Source organism: Carassius carassius, chromosome 21 (assembly GCF_963082965.1).
Source record: "Carassius carassius chromosome 21, fCarCar2.1, whole genome shotgun sequence".
Taxonomy (NCBI): Eukaryota; Metazoa; Chordata; class Actinopteri; order Cypriniformes; family Cyprinidae; genus Carassius; species Carassius carassius.
The window spans coordinates 19,054,744-19,074,731 of record NC_081775.1 but is presented as its reverse complement, the minus strand read 5'-3'; the positions used below and the strand labels follow the sequence as shown (position 1 = coordinate 19,074,731).

The 19,988-nt window shown below is 37.4% G+C and overlaps 1 protein-coding gene across 1 annotated transcript; it reads right to left on the bottom strand.

Annotated features, from left to right (window-relative positions):
• Nucleotides 1-786: 786 nt before the first annotated feature.
• sema3ga (sema domain, immunoglobulin domain (Ig), short basic domain, secreted, (semaphorin) 3Ga) lies at nucleotides 787-19,808 on the bottom strand. Its single transcript, XM_059503628.1, has 18 exons — nucleotides 19,331-19,808; nucleotides 13,201-13,329; nucleotides 5,886-6,046; nucleotides 5,693-5,755; nucleotides 5,226-5,345; nucleotides 5,033-5,126; nucleotides 4,218-4,337; nucleotides 3,939-4,084; nucleotides 3,730-3,844; nucleotides 3,542-3,611; nucleotides 3,266-3,410; nucleotides 2,836-3,058; nucleotides 2,520-2,608; nucleotides 2,402-2,443; nucleotides 2,110-2,267; nucleotides 1,937-2,004; nucleotides 1,698-1,825; nucleotides 787-1,478 (listed from the first exon to the last, which is right to left on the bottom strand). The coding sequence occupies exons 2-18, from the start codon at nucleotides 13,304-13,306 to the stop codon at nucleotides 1,098-1,100; spliced, it is 2,229 nt and encodes a 742-aa protein (XP_059359611.1). The 5' UTR covers nucleotides 13,307-13,329; nucleotides 19,331-19,808; the 3' UTR covers nucleotides 787-1,097.
• Nucleotides 19,809-19,988: the final 180 nt, after the last annotated feature.

The following is a 19,988-nucleotide window of genomic DNA, read 5'->3' as shown; positions in this document are numbered from 1 at the left end:
ACAACTTCAAATAAATATATATTACAAATGGTGAGAAACAGCCACAGTCACATAGACTGTGACTTGCAAATGTTTGGTGCCATTATTAACCCAGTTATTAGAATCCATACATATATTACTATTGAACCTACATACAAAAGATTAATTCGGACAATTTCATAATCCAGGTGGAACATTAGAAATTGCACTGGCCCAATGACAAAGGGTTTAACAAAGGGGCTTTCTGGCGACAGGATAGTGGAACATTTTCAAAGCTTATGAGGTAATATCATCTTTAAAGGTGCTTTGTGGTTTATTGGTTGATTTTTTTTTATGTAAATTAAACCCAGCATGTAACTACTGAATCCTAAAGGTCATTTACAGCTTATTTTGTGAGCGGTTTATAATACTGTAATGCAGTCAGATCACTGGGGCGAGTGGAAACAGTAAGTCCTAAATCAACACGACTACGATCCCGGTACAACAGATGAATGGTCATGTACTTTGGATCAGTGAATGAACAACGAATGTATGATTACATACAACTATCCCAAAAAGGACTTGGACATTTTATTTTGTGGGTGAATGTTGTTAAATTTGATAACAAAATATCAACCTGCCACATTCCAAAACATCTGGGTTCAAACTGTGAACATTCATTTTGAATTAAATTGGGGACAGTGTTTAAGAAATAACTATTTAAAAAAACATTTTCAACGAAAATGTATTCATTTTCATTTTCAATCGTTAAAAAAAAAAAAGTAATTTCCAACTGTTTGGACTGTTCATGAATGTATTAATTCAGTTCATTTAGAAATATGCATCTATTTTTAAGTCAAAAATATTTCATTTTGAATAATGTAATAATTCAATAATTTTTAATTGTCTAAAAGTATCCATATAAGTTTTGGGGCCACTGTTCATTAATTATCCAGTGCAGGTACATTTAAATGAAAACATTTTCACTTTAGGTCTCATTTTAAGTGCATCTTGAACAGTGTAAAAATGTCCAAATACTTTTTGGTGCCGCTGCACAAGAACTAACATATGCAAGTTCACAAACTACTCGGAGCAAGGTGACAGACTCTCTTATCTTGTGCTCCTCACTCCCCAATAGCCTAAAGTGCTTCTGTGTGTCTGCGATTTGCACGTTTGGGGAGGTCAGCCTGCGAGTTTCCCCCGGCGGTCAGCTGCTCCCAGTAGGACTGGCAGTACTGCTGAATCAGACGCATTTCTGGCTCCAGCAGGAGCACTGGGGTAGGAGCTACAGGGTCCTGGTGATGGTTTTTGTGATGGCTCCTCGATGCCTCTTCCTCCTCATCAGGGGTGGTGAGGGCTACAGCGATGTCCCGGTCCAGGATGCGCAAGGAAACACGAGCCAGCGTGTGTTTGAAGTTATTTTCTGTGGCCAGGCAATGGTAGAGACCTGCGTCTGCTTTGGTGAGCGTTTTGAGAAGAACCCCCTGAGGAGTCTTCAGAACCTCTCCCTCTCGATTCAGCTGTCAACAAAGAGATGTTTTAATGTTTTTAAAAAGACCTCTCAAGCTCAACAAAGTTGCATATATCTTATTATGATGAAACTAAAAGAAAATTTTAATAGAAATAGTATAACTTTTCCTTCAGAAATCGTTCTAATAAGATGTTCTGATGCTCAAGACAGATTTATTATTTTTGGCTGGTTGGTTGGTCTGAAATAAAGTAAAAGAATGCAGTCGTACCGCTTTTCGTCTTCCCTCTCTCTGGTAAAGCCATTTGATAGTGGCCTGAGGAGAGCGCGGCACACACTCCAGAAACGTGCTGCTACCCTCCACGCCGAACTGAACTTTCTCCTGCAGTCTCCTCTCCACTAGTAAATACAGAAGGTATTACAGTCATATGCTATGTCCTATCATACAAATACATCAGAATGAACTCATTATAACCCTACAGACTATTTGCTGATGACTGTTTTTGTTACCTTTAGCGATGTAGCCCCGGCACTGGCGCAAAGGGTCACCATGTTTAACATCCTGTCTTCTGCTCCTCCTAAATGAAATAATACAAGATATAATTAAACGCCATGTCATGTTTACTGTCCTATTAATTGGGACTCACAAAAGCCAATTAAGTGCAGAATTGAGGTTCTCTGACCTTTTGGTGGCTTGTGTAAAGGCAGAGCAGTTTTCTCCATCCCAGGCGCAGTAGGGGTCTCTGGCCAGACAGCAGTCTGAACAGGCCTTTCCATATACTCCACAACGGTGCAAGGACACTTGGGTAAGACCTTCTTCTGAAGATGCATACAGTTGTTGCTGCAAAAAAATAAAATAAATAATAATAATAATACTTAAATAAAAAATATATTGTATAATTGTATGCTTTCTAGAATTCATCTTTAAAAATGAAACTCTTAAAATGTATTAAAATGTGGTTTATTATGTCTTACCCTTTTGGCTGATATGTACATTGTTTTGACAGGAGCAGGTGTCTATAAATAGGGAATAGAAAAGCATATAATATTTTCACCCTTTTAAAATATATATATATTTTTAAAATGTGTTTACCCTGAAAACTTCCACTTCCTCTAAAGTGAGCTCTTCCATTGTGGTGGGATCCTTGGGCAGAACTATAACTTTTTGGACTGTACCATGATCTGTGGGATGACAGAAAAGTGATACACTGTCAACACAATACATTTATTGACGTTCTGATTAAAAATTATTTAAAAAAGAAACATATTCATGGATGAGTTGTTCACAACAAGATCTATAATATGCATTTAGAGCAGAAAGCTTTAACAACTAGGCTACACCAGCCCAAGTTTTACAGATTCACAAAGAAACTGAACTAATGTCAGCATTCAGAAGATGCCAGACTCACCTGTTCCCAGGAAGAGAACCTCGTATCGGCCGTCCACAGCATCCACCTGATCCACGGCAATTGTGGTAAAGCGATAGTCTACCCCAGAGCGCACCACCAGAGGGCGCTTGTGAATGGGATACACGGGGTGGTACATGAGAGGATGAGCGCGAATGAAGTTAACCGCTTCATCTGAAAACTCTTTTGTGGACTTGAGACCTGGGGTGAATGTGCCTCCCGGACACTTATATGAACAACAGAGGGAAAGTCAGTCAGATAAATGTATATGATGCTGGGTTTGCTCGTCTTTTAAAGAAAACACCCTTATAGCCATAAAAGATGTCAGATCCTGTAAGATGATAAAAACACACAAGCTTATGCAATAACAAATACTGTGAGAGAAACTTCTAAACTTTCATAAAACTTAAGAGAGAAATCAAATGAATCTCACTGTTCCCGGACGAGGATAGGGAATCTTCCCTGTGTATGTAGTCCACTGGTAGTTGTGTCCGTGTTTATGTGCAAAAGGGCCGTTGAAGACATTTCGGATGTCGGCCATTGAGTAGACACACACGGCTGAGCCTTTAAACACAGAGCTAAGAAACAAATACAAGACAGATGAGTAAAATATGACATCCAGAAACAAATCATTTATGAAAAGAAGAATATGAAAAGTCAAACTTTACTATAATTTGACATTATGTGTTGATCTTAAGGAAATATATACCCAGAAGTTGAGAAGACGCCATACACCACAGGGTTTCGTTCATCCTGGGTGGGTTGGATAAACACGTCCCCTGGAGAGGATGAGAAAGTGTGTCGATACTGAGAAATTAAGTATGCATTACTGGAAATACAACAGTATTTGCTATATCTGAAATACTTTGACATAAAAAGGCTATGAAGTAAACTCACTCAGTTCATCAAAGAAGGTTTCCACCCCATCATCGCCCATCACAGAGCACACCAGCCTGGCCTTCAGAAAAGTCGTCCATTTGTTCACAAGTGACTTTTGTCCGCCCTCATCATTCTGTGAATAAACAAAAAAAAACTCTTTTTTTCATTGACTGACAGAACTGTGAACTGCTTCCTGTGCACCTGCACTTTCTGGTTGCGAGCCTCACCAGGCACACGCGGCCCACTCTGGCCAGCACACTTGGACTCGCTCCTGCCCCTGAGTCCAGAGTCTTCTCACGGAAGAAGAAATAGAGTTTGTCATCATTCTTCTCGGCGCTGTCAGGAATCTGTTTCATGTGAACAAATACGGGTTCTAGGAAATAAACAGAGTGTGCATGTTATGTCCATCCAAATATTTCAAGCAAACTAAAACAGCTGAGCAAATATTTATTGTCAAACTAATTCAAATTACATCTAATCCAAATATGAACAGCCAAACTATGTACCATTCAGCCACTTCGAGTCATACTGCTCTGATCTCACAGCTGGCCGGCTGCCCATGGTCCTGAAGATGCCTGGATCAGTGCTCATGAAGTCCACCGGCACTCCAGCGTACAGGTTTCCATCTGGATGGAGGAGAGAGAAAAAAAATTCATAAGTACAAGTGAAGCCTACATGTTTCAGATGAACTGTGAAATTTGGTCAAACTGTTGTGTGAAAATCTGCCCTAATGCTGTTGATATGCTTTACAGAACACCAGACAAGGATAAACTGTACATTTCATAAACAGAATGGTTTCCAGTGAATTATGCCCATGTTAAAGTGGTCAAATTGATTTTAATTATTTTATTATGCAGTTATATATGGACTAGAATGAATTGGTGTTCGAAGTTATTATTAAATTATGTAAAAACAACTCAACTCAAAAGCTTATCACAGTCAGCTATATACCTAAATGAATATGTAAACAAATTAGCACTAAGTTATTAGCAATGATTTACCCTGCAGCAAATGTAGCTGTCCTTACCAATATTATTATTCTGTTATGATTTTGCTGTTATGATGAAATGTTATGATTCTTTTGTTATATGTTATGATTTTATGACATATTATGATTCTATGTTTTGCTATGATCCTGTTATTTTATTATATGCAATTTTTCTGTTACTGTTATGTTACTGTTAACTTGTGTTATGATTCTGTTATGTTCCGCTGTTTTGGAGGTTTTTGATAATATGGTGAACCACAACCATTGCTACAGTAGGATCAGTTAGTGATGTAAAGGATCAATTACATAAAATCTTCATGAATTGTTTCTTACTAATCAGGGCTGCGACATTCTCCTGGTTTGGATCATAAGAGCATTTTCCCTTGCCAGAGTCCACATATCCAGGAACCAGTCTGAAGAGATAGTCCTGTGGAAATCAGAGCAGGGAAAGCATTGGTTGGGTTAAAGCTGGTTGTGTCTACATACGAGTATAAACAGAATGTTTATGTGTGTGTGTGTACTGCACCTCAGCTCTCCATCCTCTGTTGATGAAGGTGCAGATGGGTTTATAAGCTCCTGTGCCACAGGTGTACAGGTGAGTCCTGTTCCACGGCTCAATCAGACGCACAAAGTTAGCACACTCTCCCTGAAAACACACACACACCAACAAGCCACTGTTAAAACTGATTTACCGTATTTTCCGGACTATAAGTCGCACTTATTTTCATTGTTTGGCTGGTCCTGCGACTTATAGTCAGCCGCGAGAGGGCGCTCTATGCTGCTCAGTGCTCCTGTTGTCTACACTGAAAACACAGAGCGCCATCTCGCGGCTGTAGACGGTTATGTGTTCTCTTGGTTCTTGGTTCTAAATAAATGGGACTTATATGTTTTTTTTCCTCGTCATGATGTAGTATACATGAGACCAAGAGTCTCACATCTTATTTAACAAGTCATTTAGAACTAATTAGATGACAAGAACTGATGTAAACTCACATGCCTGCCTTTCCCAGTCATCTGACACTCTCCCTTTCTCTGAGCTGGAGCCGGCCAGTGGATCTACAGACATAAAACACCCACTGCATTATGAGAACAATCCACTGACACTACAGTTCTTCTGGGGTCAGTGTTTGGGTGCTGATTGTTATATTGTCGGGAATGGAATTGATTGATTTGAATCATCACTTACAATGAGAGGCTCTTTGTTGATGTTCTGCATGTCCAGAGAGACCAGATATTCACGGCTGCCCAGGTACAACCGCCCCTGGTCTGGGTCAACGTGCAAGATCCGGTAGTCACTGGTGTTGAAGGAAAAACTGAATGGCCTTGCTGTTCGAGTGTCCATAAGTTCTGGTGAACAAGAGAGAAGAAGGAAATATCCAGTATTTTATATTGGGAAATTTTTTTATTTTCATATATTTTATGTCAGCAGCCTTAATTTAAGTTGTTAGTGTTGCATCAGAAATCATTCTATTATGATGATTTAGTGAACAAGAAATATTTCTCAATATTGGTATCACAGTTAAAAATGTTTGTGCTGCTTAATATCTTTTTTTTCAATAATGTAAATATTTGTTTTTACTGTCATTTTTGATAAATTTAATGTCCTTGCTGAATACAAATAGTCAATTAAAGTACCTATGAGGTACATAAGACAGAAATGATGGGAAACGCTGTTTAATCTAATTGTAAAACAGTGTTTGATCTATAGGGGGTGCTCTTAACTTTCTTCTCAAGCATCTGCTTTTTAACTAAACCCTCACACTCCCACGTGTTATAAACATTCAGTGGGTATTTTCTTTTCCAGATGAAATCATTAAAATAAAAATCTTGTGGTAGCGGTGTTCTGGACCACCCCTTCTCAGCGAGCTCTTCTTCAAGGTGGAAAGAAGAGCCGAGAAGCGTAAGTTGGTGGCTCTTGGGAGCAAACTGCACTTAACACAGTTCCAGAAACATTTCCTGAGTGCTGGCAGATAGAAAAACACTTCCACATGTGGGCTAAGTATTCAGTCTCGAAAGCAAAGATTAAAATGAAGAAATTCAGGGGAGTTAATATGAACCATTTCTTCAGACATTCTTGAAGGCTGTCACATGACTTCAAAAGAACACCAGGCCCTGATGCAAGAATTGCAGTTAATGTTGTGTGAATGTTTAACAGCATAGACTTGTGTCGGTTATGAATTATGATCAGATGATTTCAGGCCTGAGAGAGAGATGTCAGAATCTAATAATAGTCAGGAAAGATTTCAAAGGAATACTTCCCCGAAAATATAAATTCTATCATTATTTCAGGATTCTTTGATCATTTTAAAGTTCAAATGCACAGCATTTATTTATAAATCTAAATCTTTTGAAAAATTTAAAAATACTGTTATTTTTGTTTTGATAAATGCAAAACAATCTTGCTGAATAAAGTGTAAATGTTTTTCAAAAAAGACAGTAATAGGAAGTAGTGATCGTTGCTACACCAAATTGTGAACTTTTTAAAGGAAGTCTTGTGTCTCTCAATAGGTTTAGTTTTCTCTCCCTAAACTGTACTCCTTTATTCTTATTCAAACTCTAACACATTTATTAAAAAGCTGTTCTTTTATATTTCTTCCCCTGTTCCAGATCAGTCTGACACACTCAATCCCATGATCCCCTTTGAGGATGAAGTCTACATTCATAGATAACTAATTACACACTAATCTTTCCTTCCATCCTCTGAACTAGATTCATTCACATCATGTCCAGTAACATCCTGAATTTCTTGTCATTTTGAACTATTACACAATACACCACTGTTCAAAAGATTCCCAGCTCCATGTCGGTGCTTCTTCTCTTCAGTTCACTCCTCTCATTTTCTATAGGGTTCAGGTCAGAGGACTGGAATGGCTATAGCAGAAGCTTGGTTTTGAGCTCAGTGACCCATTTCTGTGTTGTTTTTGAGGTTTGTGTTCGGGTTATTGTACAGTTGGAAGATCCAAACATGGCCCATTATAAGATTTCTAGTTTCTAGATTTCCAGTCATGTCTGATTGATAACTGATTATGCTTTAGATTGTTTTTGGATGAGCTAAGTAACCCAAGTAACATGTGGTGATGTAGGTTCTGTTTGACAATTCTTTTAAGGTTTTCTGAACCCGAGACTCAACTATTTTCTGCAATTCTCCAGCTGTGATCCTTGGAGAGTCTTTAGCCACTCAAACTCTCCTCCTCACTGTGCGTTAGGATGATATAGACACACGTCCTCTTCCAGGGAGATTCGTAACATTTTATGTTGATTGGAAGTTCTTAATTATTGCCTGATGGTGGAAATGGGAATTTTCTTAAAGCCACTTCACTAATTTGTGAAACTCAATTATCTTTTGCTGCACATCAGAAATATATTCTTTGGTTTTTCTCATTGTGATGGATGATTAGGGGAATTTGGGCTTTGTTTTCCATCCTCTTTATATTTCGGTGAAACAGGAAGCCATGGCTGGATAATTTCATGTTTATAATCACGCTGGAGTGCTCAAAATTGTGAATATGAATGGGAATGTACTTCAGAGATATTTTACTCATAAGAATTTCTATGGGGGCCAATAATTGTGTCCAACCTACAAAATAATTATTATGAAATTATTATTTCATAATGCCCCCCCCCCCCCCTTAAATTATTTTTATCCAATGAAAGGATACATTTTTGTGAATCTTTTAAATAAAAAAATCAAAAGGATTAACAATGCAGTTGAATTTTCACAGCCTTCTTTTATCATATTTTATCATACGACTGTATATGACTTTTGTGTACTACAGAAAGACAAGTCATATATTCAAGAGGATTTGCAAATAGTGAACTGTCCCTTTAAGAATTAGACATGTCCATTTTGAAATATCTCTGGTAAATATTATTCAGACTACAACTGGAATATGAAATGTGATAAAAAAAATGTATGAGATTAGTTTTCACAAATATGTGAACCTGGACCACAAAACCAGTCATAAAGGGTCAATTTTTCCAAACTGAAATTTATATATAATCTGAAAGCTGAATAAATAAGCTTTATTAGGATAGGACAATTTTCGGTTGAGATACAACTATTTGAAAATTTGGAATCTGAGGTTGCAAAAAAAAACTAAATACTAGAGTGTGTTAAAGAGCTTGAGTCATTTTGAGTGTGTCTGATGAGCTTTTAAGAGCTGAATATTTTAAACGATGCCCAACTGGGTGATAGGGTGAGCTTTCAAATGTAGCTTAAAACAAGCACACTGTAGCCAATGTATGTACCACAACCTGAAACTACAAGCAGAAGACCAATTTGTCAATGAGCTTTATCATCCTTCCCTGGAAAATCATATGTATGGATGTTTACACACCCATGGAAAAGTTTAGGCACAGGAAATGTGGGCATTTTAGTGACGTTGTTAATGTTCTGAAAGTATCTAATATATTTAAATGTGTGTTTACAGGATGTTCTAGAGTAAGTGCTAAAATAACTGTTAATGATCGGATATCTGTTGGACACGGAACTGGGTGGGCAAAAGGGAAAGGGTTTGTGTACACTCCTGTTCCTCTCTCTTCCCTTTACCGTCAATAAAGAACACCGGACACGGCACCTCTGCCAAACCTGCAGTGGACCAAAGTGGACGCAGCACAGGGTTCCTTACAATCACGGGTGAGAGACGCTGGTACAAAGGTGAGGCTAGTGATAAAACATCCTGCAGGAAGTCTTTGTTGTGAGAAGAATTCGACAAGAACTTAACAAAACACAGTCTCATGCACTATTCAAACATATATCAGTGTCAACTATAACAAAACATTAAAATAACATAAAATAAAATAGTCAAAAATGTTTTATATTTATATTTTACGTAAGCTGAAATATAAATTCAGAACAATTAATTTACCAAAGTAAATCAATTATTAATATTTCTACCAATATTATGTAAAAATAAATATTTAAATTACATATAATTTGCCACAATATATCTGAATTATAATAATAAATATATAAAAAGGTCATTTCAATAACTTGATTATTTAATCAGCATATCCTAATCTGAATAAATTATTAAATTGTGTCAACAGCCATATTAAATTGTTTAATCATAATAGGGTAAGGTTACACACTGAATGCATATAAGGCCACTGTAGAATATCAAGTTTCTCTTTCTGTCAGTTTCTTGCAGTGTTTCCAGTCTCTAGTTGGGTACACTTTCTAGAGTTACACAAAGACCTTCCCTCATCTGAAGGCGCCTCCGAAACAAAGACCATCCCGGTGGCAAACAATGAACAATCCATCTCAGATAACAGCAGAAAATTAAGAGGCCAACGAGACAAGTGGATTTTTCCGCCCAGCTATTCTTGATGTGAAGGAGAAGGTGGGCTGGAAGGGTGATCTTTCCTGATGGGGGTAAAATACATTGCAACTGAGGAAAACAGGAGGGCAGAAATGGACTGGATCAGAGCCAAAGAGATTCGGTGGAATTACAGGGACGGGTGATGAAAGAAAAGACAAAGCTAACAATAACTAGTTAGATCCAAATAACTGAGGGCGTATAATTCAGCCCAGTCATCTCTTCAATTAGGTTTGATCAGGGCACAAGCAGGAGGAATATGAGCCCGGGGCAATGGGAAATATGAAACATGAGGTGATTGATATTTGGAACAGCTTTTCTTTCTCATGAATCCTGCTAACATCATTATGAATTTCCCTCAAGGCAATTTTAACCCATCTTGATTGGATTGTTTGTGAAAAACAGAGGGGTCAATTGAATTCTCTAAATCTCAAGGGTCACTGAGCATTGAGGCATCAAACACTTTAACTGTAAAATAGAAGAACATCTGCTTATAGGTCATGAAGCAGTGAATGTTTTTTTTATTTTTATGTTTTTTATTGTCATCCGTCCATAACAATCATCAGACCATTTCACGTCCCACCTTAAAAAAATGAGGGATGCATCACTATACAGTAACAATTCTGGCTGATAACCAGCATATAAAAAACATAAAATGTTTTATGATATTCCCTAAAAATAAAATAAAAAAAACAAAGTTTTACACGTGCAAGTGATTTTAGACATTAAACAATATTATGTACAGTGTGAAAATGGATTTACTCAAGATTCAATTCTTGTTTGAAATCATGAACTTTGAGTGTTTGAAACTGCAGAAGTGTTAACACACAGCAAAAGGAAAATTATTCCTGAAATATCCTTGTCATAATTGCCAAATGACCTAAAAATGACTTCTAAAAATAATAAAATAATAACTGCACCAGAATATTTAAAGAAAGACCAACAAAGGTAGCACTGAGTGCTAACTCAAGTCGAGTAAAGTCAGCTTTTTATGTAGGTCATAGTTATTGTACCACAGCAGAGAATGAGGCCCCACAGAAATAGCAAACTAAACTGGAGTGACTTGGGGAAAATGTGGCTTTTGGAAAAAAGTTGTTTACACACCGGCTGGTACAACACAAACAAATCGAAAATTGTGTTTATATTCTTGTGGGATGCTGGATTTTGATGTTTACCACTGGTTTTAATCTCAGAGCAGTTTCCAAACAATAATGAGCAGGGTTACAATCCCACATACATGAGAGATGGGCCATTCTATAATCTTTGGAGTAATTATGTGGGACCTCTCTCCACCTTCAATTTATTCAGATGAAATGTTATATGAAAGGATTCCCCTTAAGTGATTCACACTTTTAATGCCTGTTTCCATCAGGTAAGTGTTAAGCAGGCCATATTTCAACCTGCTTCAAAATTGTAATTAGAAGGCCTGTGTAACATGAGGATACCCATGTCTGTATTAGTTGCACTAATGTGTGTATAAAGTCACTGCATGCATGTGCATGTGTTTTTCAAGAACAAGGGTGACAGCTTGACAGCTAACAATGACTATAATTATTCAAAATGACTTTGGTTTAGATCTCATATATGCTTTGAAGACATACACTTATGAGAGGAGGATGCTGGGAAAGAATCTGTGGGAATATCCCTAAACTTCTCCACAAGAGTTTTGTCTCAAATTCCCTTTAAAAAGAAAGATACTAAAACCAGGAAGAGAAAAATGTAAACCTCACATAATGAGTTACAGAACTGATTCTTGAGACAGCTACATATGCCATTAGTTTATATAGTAGTACTATTTTTACTGTAAAAAAAATCTTTATCAAAATTATGACTTATGACCCCCAACGAAACCACCTATCCTCAAGACTGTAACTAAATACTTTAAATCTAGTTAAAGCTAAATATGAATGGAATGCAAATGTCTGTTAATGTGTACTGAGGTAAAGAAAGTTAAAATTAATAATCCTTAATAAATATACTTTTATAAAAATGCTCAAAATGACTACTGCATTTAATGTATTTATGTGAAATGCAGTGGTGACAAATGAACAGATTGAACTAAAAATTAGAAACTCTTCTGTAGTCTCAATTCTCGATTGACATGCTAAATGATAGCAAAGTAAACATTTAATAAGAAATAGGAAGAAGCAGAATGTTGCACTTGCAAAGAAGACCTTGTACTGTACTGTACTGAGAACATGTACTGATTAATCCACAATTACGCTTTGGTACTTAAACTGTTATTTTTGGATTCCTATAGAATGTTTTGTCTCATTAATTACGAATTACATTTTGTGGTGCACAAAACTGAGGAAAGTTTCCATTTAATGGGAATTCGCAGAGCTCCAGTGACACCACATTGCATTATCTCACCTTAAAATCCAGTGAAATGACAAATTTAACTGAGCTCTTGGATTTCTGAACAATAAACAAAACACAAGATTCAAGGGTTCTCTGGAATATGCTCCACTGAGGACACCCACCCAGATCCAGCACGTTCCACACCTCAACCGTGCTGACAACATCCACTATTTGTTTTCAGCCAAGAACTACTTGGCACTGACAAGGAAACTATGCAAACACATGTTTATGTGTGTGTACATAATTAGCTATAACATTGCTCCCTACAAGCTAAATCTTACAAGGCCTTCCTACATCCAAATACATTCTCAATTAGAAACATGATTCATACATAAACAAAAGTGTTTCAATTTGCATACTTAGTGTGAGTAGTATATTCACAGTGAAAAATCCAACAAATAACTGGTTGATGCACTTATTTAACCAAGAAAATGAAGAGTGGAATGTTGGGTACCTATTGCACTTAAGCTTTAATTACATAGCAAAAGGGAAGGGGCTATCAGACTATGATTCTTGAAGACAAACTAGCCGTCTAAATGTCATATGCTAGAGAGCAAAATACATAGTGTACTGTATAGCATGTCATTTAGGACACAACTAAAATGTTTTCTTGAAGAGGAAGGGTGTGGGCTATGGTTAGTCTATAGCATTCTGTATATAACTAGCTTTATATAACAATAATAGAAGTTTGGGATGTTCTGATTTAGACTAAGTGTGTACATGTGTGTGTATGTATAGGCATGTGGGTGTATGCAAAAGAGAAACAGAGAAGCTGAGTGTTTGAGTATGCATGTACAGGTAATGAATAATGTTTGCTCTCACCTTTAAAAGCCAGGTGTACTCTGGGAGCGGAGCGATGTGTGCAGGCCACTTCAAACATGAACAAAGCCAACAGCACTAGGAGGAGTCTCGTTTCCATTACTCTCATAGTTAGACCCGTTCGCAGGCAATCTATACAAACCCACACAAAAGAAAAAAAAATAAAACAAGGTGGACATAGGGAGAAATGCATGAGAGAGGCTAAATTTATCACTGATTTCGACAAAGGAAGAGGCTGAAATGACAAAGGAAGAACAGACGAAGGGCAAGAGGAGGAAAAAATAGCTTGGAAAAGAATGAGAGATGAAGAGGAGGAAGAGAGATGGAGACAGTTCAATTTAGACAGACAACAGAAGGAACAGAAAGCAAACATTACTACTGTACTCTACCACTTGTTGTATATTTAGCTTTGAGTTTTAAAAGCCAGGCAAATCCCAGCCTGTCACACCTTCCTCTATTCAACTCCATGCAAAGATAGAGGTTTCAGTCCTGCATTACAGAGCATTTATGCAACATGGGGTCAGTTTTATTTAAAAAAAAAAAAACAGGTGCTGTTAATCATCTTCATCCACCCAGTGCAACTGCACAGACTGATTTGAGAGTTAGCGGATTATGAGCATAAGAGGTTTGTGACCAGCGTACAAGGGCTGGAACGCATGCATAATAATCACAGAGAAAAGAGTAAAGAGTGTCCATGATAAAGCAAAGAACGAATTTTTATTTTTTGGGAAATGTAACACAATGTACTTGATATGGTTTTGAATACAAATAATTGATAAACTATTACTACTAAAACAGTAGAACTAACACTGTTTTATATTTTTAAATATATATGTATGTGTGTGTGTGTGTGTGTGTGTGTGTGAGAGAGAGAGAGAGAGAGAGAGAGAAAGAGAGAGAGAGAGAGAGAGAGAGAGTGAGTGAGTATGGTCCTCGAATCATATTGTGATATTCTAGTGATAACAGAACCGAAAAACAAAAGTGACTTAAACTGCAATTCGTCAACTGGCCGCTAGAGACTGGCTGCAAAAAGGAGTCAATCCCATAGACTCACCATGTTAAAATGCCTAACTTTACAGCAGAAAAAAACCAGTAATAGTCTACAGTCGTGGCCAAAAGTTTTGAGAATTACATAAATATTAGTTTTCAAAAAGTTTGCTGCTAAACTGCTTTTAGATCTTTGTTTCAGTTGTTTCTGTGATGTACTGAAATATAATTACAAGCACTTCATACGTTTCAAATGCTTTTATCGACAATTACATGACATTTATGCAAAGAGTCAGTATTTGCAGTGTTGGCCCTTCTTTTTCAGGACCTCTGCAATTCGACTGGGCATGCTCTCAATCAACTTCTGGGCCAAATCCTGACTGATAGCAACCCATTCTTTCATAATCACTTCTTGGAGTTTGTCAGAATTAGTGGGTTTTTGTTTGTCCACCCGCCTCTTGAGGATTGACCACAAGTTCTCAATGGGATTAAGATCTGGGGAGTTTCCAGGCCATGGACCCAAAATTTCAACATTCTGGTCCCCAAGCCACTTAGTTATCACTTTTGCCTTATGGCACTGTGCTCCATCGTGCTGGAAAATGCATTGTTCTTCACCAAACTGTTGTTGGATTGTTGGAAGAAGTTGCTGTTGGAGGGTGTTTTGGTACCTTTCTTTATTCATGGCTGTGTTTTTGGGCAGAATTGTGAGTGAGCCCACTCCCTTGGATGAGAAGCAACCCCACACATGAATGGTGTCAGGATGCTTTACTGTTGGCATGACACAGGACTGATGGTAGCGCTCACCTTTTCTTCTCCAGACGAGCCTTTTTCCAGATGCCCCAAACAATCGGAAAGGGGCTTCATCAGAGAATATGACTTTGCCCCAGTCCTCAGCAGTCCATTCACTATACTTTCTGCAGAAGATCAATCTGTCCCTGATGTTTTTTTTTGGAGAGCAGTGGCTTCTTTGCTGCCGTTCTTGACACCAGACCATCTTCCAAAAGTCTTGGCCTCACTGTGCGTGCTGATGCGCTCACACCTGCCTGCTGCCATTCCTGAGCAAGCTCTGCACTGGTGGCACTCCGATCCCGCAGCTGAATCCTCTTTAGAAGACGATCCTGGCGCTTGCTGGACTTTCTTGGACGCCCTGAAGCCTTCTTTACAAGAATTGAACCTCTTTCCTTGAAGTTCTTGATGATCCTATAAATTGTTGATTTAGGTGTTGTGTTGTGGTAAAAACAGCAACAGGTAGCAGCAGTAGCTCACAGAGTGCAGCCATTTTACGTCATCAGAATAATGCCCCCCCCCCATTACATTAATTACATTAATATAATGTAATCATTTACATTATATTAAGCTATACTAGTCTTTATACCCAGGTATCCCTTTAAAGTTTTGCATAATTAAGGGCGTGGCCACTTGAGTGACAGGTGAATTGCCGCTGCTAACACTGCCATCAAGCTAGGTGGTCTTGGCTTCAGCAACCAGCTCCTGCTGTTTTGCCCATTTTCGATTATCCAGGAGTGACGCGCGGTGACGTGCTACTAAGATGGCGATGGCCGGCCTCATCCACTTTGAGCTTCAAAAACTCTCTTCAGAAAACAGGTGACGGCACGGACACTACGTCCAGGTTTTTATACAGTTTATGGTGAGTATATTACATTCATTCAGTTTTAAAGGGACATTAAATATCTAATTAAATACTTGACTGTCTCATTAATGTTAATCAAACAACAAAAGATGTTAAATAAAGTAAACATGTTAAACCTACTGTATTTAAAAAATTGTTTATTAAATATCTAATGTATATCTTTTGTATTTGTCTTGCAGTTTGTAATTTGCTTCTTTATTTTTATATAAAATATATTTAGATATCATGAAATAACATTTCTCATATTGTGGCCATATTTCACATAGTGGATGCCTAAAATCATTATAACTTACAAAATAATACTGTTTTTGTGTCAGTGTGTTTTTTTTTTTTTTAAAGAATGTACTTTGTTTAGACTAAATATAATGTCTATTTGAAAAATTGCTTGGCCAGATCTTCTGGAATTTGCCGCTGGCTCTGATGACTCTACAGTGGTTAAACATGAGATGTAATTTGTTTTAGGTAAACAGTTTTTGGGTAGTCTTTGGTCTCATGAATCTATTATTTTTTCAAAATCATATAGTTTTGTCTGAGGGCAAAATCTCATCACGTTATATTTTACTGTAACATTAATGCTGTATATCAGAGCGCTGCCTTTGTACTTTTGACTGAATTGCCTTGCAACTATTATGATGGCTGTTGTTGCATATGTTGTATATACTTATATGAATAATATTAGTATTTAATAATAATATTTAGTATTGAGAAATGGTATGTGTGTTCGTGGTGGTGATTTTAGTAACATTATTTCACCATTAGCATGGGCACATTATAGCCATAATCACACTTCTACTTTTGTGATATTGCTCATATATATTTTTTTCTTCATTATATCACGACAGTTGTTTCAGCCTGACATGCTCTCATGAAAATATCAAAATAATTGTAATTCATTGGTGAATTTCCATTATTGCATATATGAACTGCATATTTAATGTACTTTAAGAGTAAATGAATAGAAAAACATATATTAAAATGGAAAACAAAATTGACCCAGAAATCACTGCTTGTGATTTACAGCTTATGGGGCCATGTGCCTGGGAAAAGCTGGAGGTGGCAAATCACTCCAAGCTGCTGCAAAGCTCCGTCACGCTGCTCATTGTTATAACTTGGAAGATCTCGCTGGAGTCCAGGGCTGTGACTGCTACCTCTTTTAGATCAGTTTCCATCATACCTATATATGACATCATCAGCTGGCCGGTGATGTACGTGAGTGATGTCAGCACAGTATACACTTGCATACTTGGGATTTGTATGTCCATACATTCTCTTTATTGGAGATCCATGATAAAATCAGCTTAAATCCAGATTTTTTTTTTTATTAGCACTTAGAAGTACTACACGTGTGTATGCCATAGCTTTGCTCTCGGCTGTTTGTGTGTTTTGCTTTAAGGCAAAAGTTTTGACACTAGGCAGCTTGCTCAATCCTTTTCCACAAACTCAGGCGCGTACACAAACACAAACACTGGTCCAGGCTCTGCCAGCTGTCACTGGTTCAAATTCACATTCAAAGTGCATCTAGGGGCTTGTCCAGGAATGTACTACATGTCCAAACTGCAAGATGACATAGAGAGATGAGAGAGAACTGTAGACTGCATAGAAAAGTTGGTAAAAGAGAGAAGAGTATATAAAAAAAGGAACTGGAGATGGTTATCTCTCTGTATGTTCATGTAGATGTGTATCATGACTCTGTAGACATCAGATTGGGATCATAGGCAATGTTTTAGTGTTAAACAAGAGCAAAGAATTATTGGTCTGAAAGCTGCAAATGCACATTTATGATCTTGGGTGCTCTTGTGAAGGACTACAAAAACCAACAAATAATTGATATCATATTTTCCAGCTCAAAGCGTCCTCACTTTTGAACCTGATTTCAAAAAAATCCTCTGATGTTTTACTGTGTTTCACTGGCTCTCATTGAAACTCATACTCTGTGCAAGATCAGATCTGTCTTATGTCTCCTCTCCTTCACATATCCAACAGCATCAGTCACTCAGGTGTTCTTACATGTTGGTTCTGGCACTGATTTGAGGGGAAAGAGTAGGAAGCACAGACTTTAATTCACTCAGACTCACACGCGCGCACACACACGCACACACACACACACACACAGAGCTCTGCTATAGATCTATCCTAACAGAATAGACAGATATATGGACAGAAGGACAGACAGACAGATAGATAAAACATATGCATGTCTACATCACTCAAGTAAACCTTTAAGTGACATATTTGCTGTTTTAAATCTTGAGTGGAACTTCACAGGTGTAAACTGTTATACTTTCTTGTTAGCATGCATTATGTATCAGTCGTCCTCTGCTGGAATGGCCAGCATATGAATTATGGATGTTCAAGCGCAATCTATGACGTCCATTAAATCCAACTCCAGTGTGTCTGATTTTTTCCTTTTTTTGTGACTGACAAAATGTCAGGCTTCGGTATCTCTCTTTTTAAAAGAACAAATATTGTGGTAAACATAAAAAGGGTATAAAACAGTCAAATATTTACAGAACACCTACAAACTGTAGGGTGATATTTTAGTGCCACTTGACAATTATGAACAGATTTGATAAGTCTGAGTTTGCCAAAGTGGACAGGACATGAACATCTTTGAACATTTTGCCTCTCATGTTAATTGTAACTTTTAGCAAAATATTATGAAATGTAATTTAAATCATTTTGGTCCCTTTCTTTAAAACTGTTTACACTGTATAATACTAAAACAATCAAGTTTAAGATTGGGTGTTACATTGTGAATACAGTAGCCATACTACATAAAAATATACTTACACACACAACCACCACACAAACATATGCCAGTTACAATGTTTAAAATTTAAATTCATACAGCTGCTCTAACACACAACTGTTCTAAAGTATAAACCGCTCAAGCACCCATGCACACATTTAAATTAGAAGATAAAAGAATCCTTACTGAACACACAAACCATCTGGAAAATGTGCATGCAAGTCATACAATTCCTGCTCTTGATGCACCCTAAATTCACCAAGTAGTGGATAAACCCTAGTTACATTTCATTTCATCTCCACAGTAGATACAGTTATTGAATTATATGTTCTTTTTCCTCTATGTAAAAATTAATTAAAACAAATTGGTAAAAATAGCATTGTAGTATTTTGTGGGCTGATAACTACATTTATTATCGTAAATACAGAAAGGGTGAAAACAAAAAACAATGAAATATTTATATAACCTAACACAAATTGCAGGGTGATGTAAAGGTAATGTTGGAGTGCTTGTAAAATGTACCTGTAATATTACTGCAAATGTAAACACTATTGCTATGATTTGCAGGTTCGCACAAATGTGCATCTGTCTTCTGTCATTCAAAAAAAAAAAGACAAAAAAAAGAAATCCTCTACATTTTTTATTATATTTTCCCGTCATCTACCCGAGGCCAAACTACTCTCTTAAGCCTTTATGCAGTTTAAGATTGTTTTATCTCGAAGCTGAGAGAAGTGCTGTATATTCACCTGATTCGCTGGTCTTGTGTTTTAGTCGGTATGTTGCTCCGTGTATTTGGTGTCTTGAGGCGCAGGTGAGATGTTATCGTTACATTCCTTACCGTCTCTGTTAGCACAGCTCGTGCCTTACTGAATTTCTGAAATCCGTCCAAACCCTTCTCCTAAAAACATAAGAGTTTTTATAGCGCCAGCCTTTTGAATTCTCACTTTTGGGGCGTGTCAATGAGTCCAAAAATCGGCGATAAAAGTTGCAGTCTGTGCACGAAATTCCTCAAGATATTTCTAAGCTCTTATCTAGACAGTAGATGAGATAAAGGCAGCAGAAGTTAAAATGTGTTTTGCAGTTTGCGTGACAATATCTCCAGCGTTTGTAACTTTGAATACAAAACAGAAGATGTGTTCGTCGTCTTGTCACGTAAGCTCCACGCTGCACGTCTCCGTGTGTTGAAAGTCTGTTTGGATTATTCCGCCGGTGAAGTGTCAAGGTCCAGCCCCCTCAGCACTGCTCCCAACGACCGCCTTTATCCGTGAAGCGGTCAGGAAAATGAAGATATGCAACAGATAATAGTGGATAATGCCACATTAAATGTTGTTTACATTTAATGCATTTATATGTATATAAATATATATATATTCACACTCACACTAGTCCTATATGGGGTAGGTT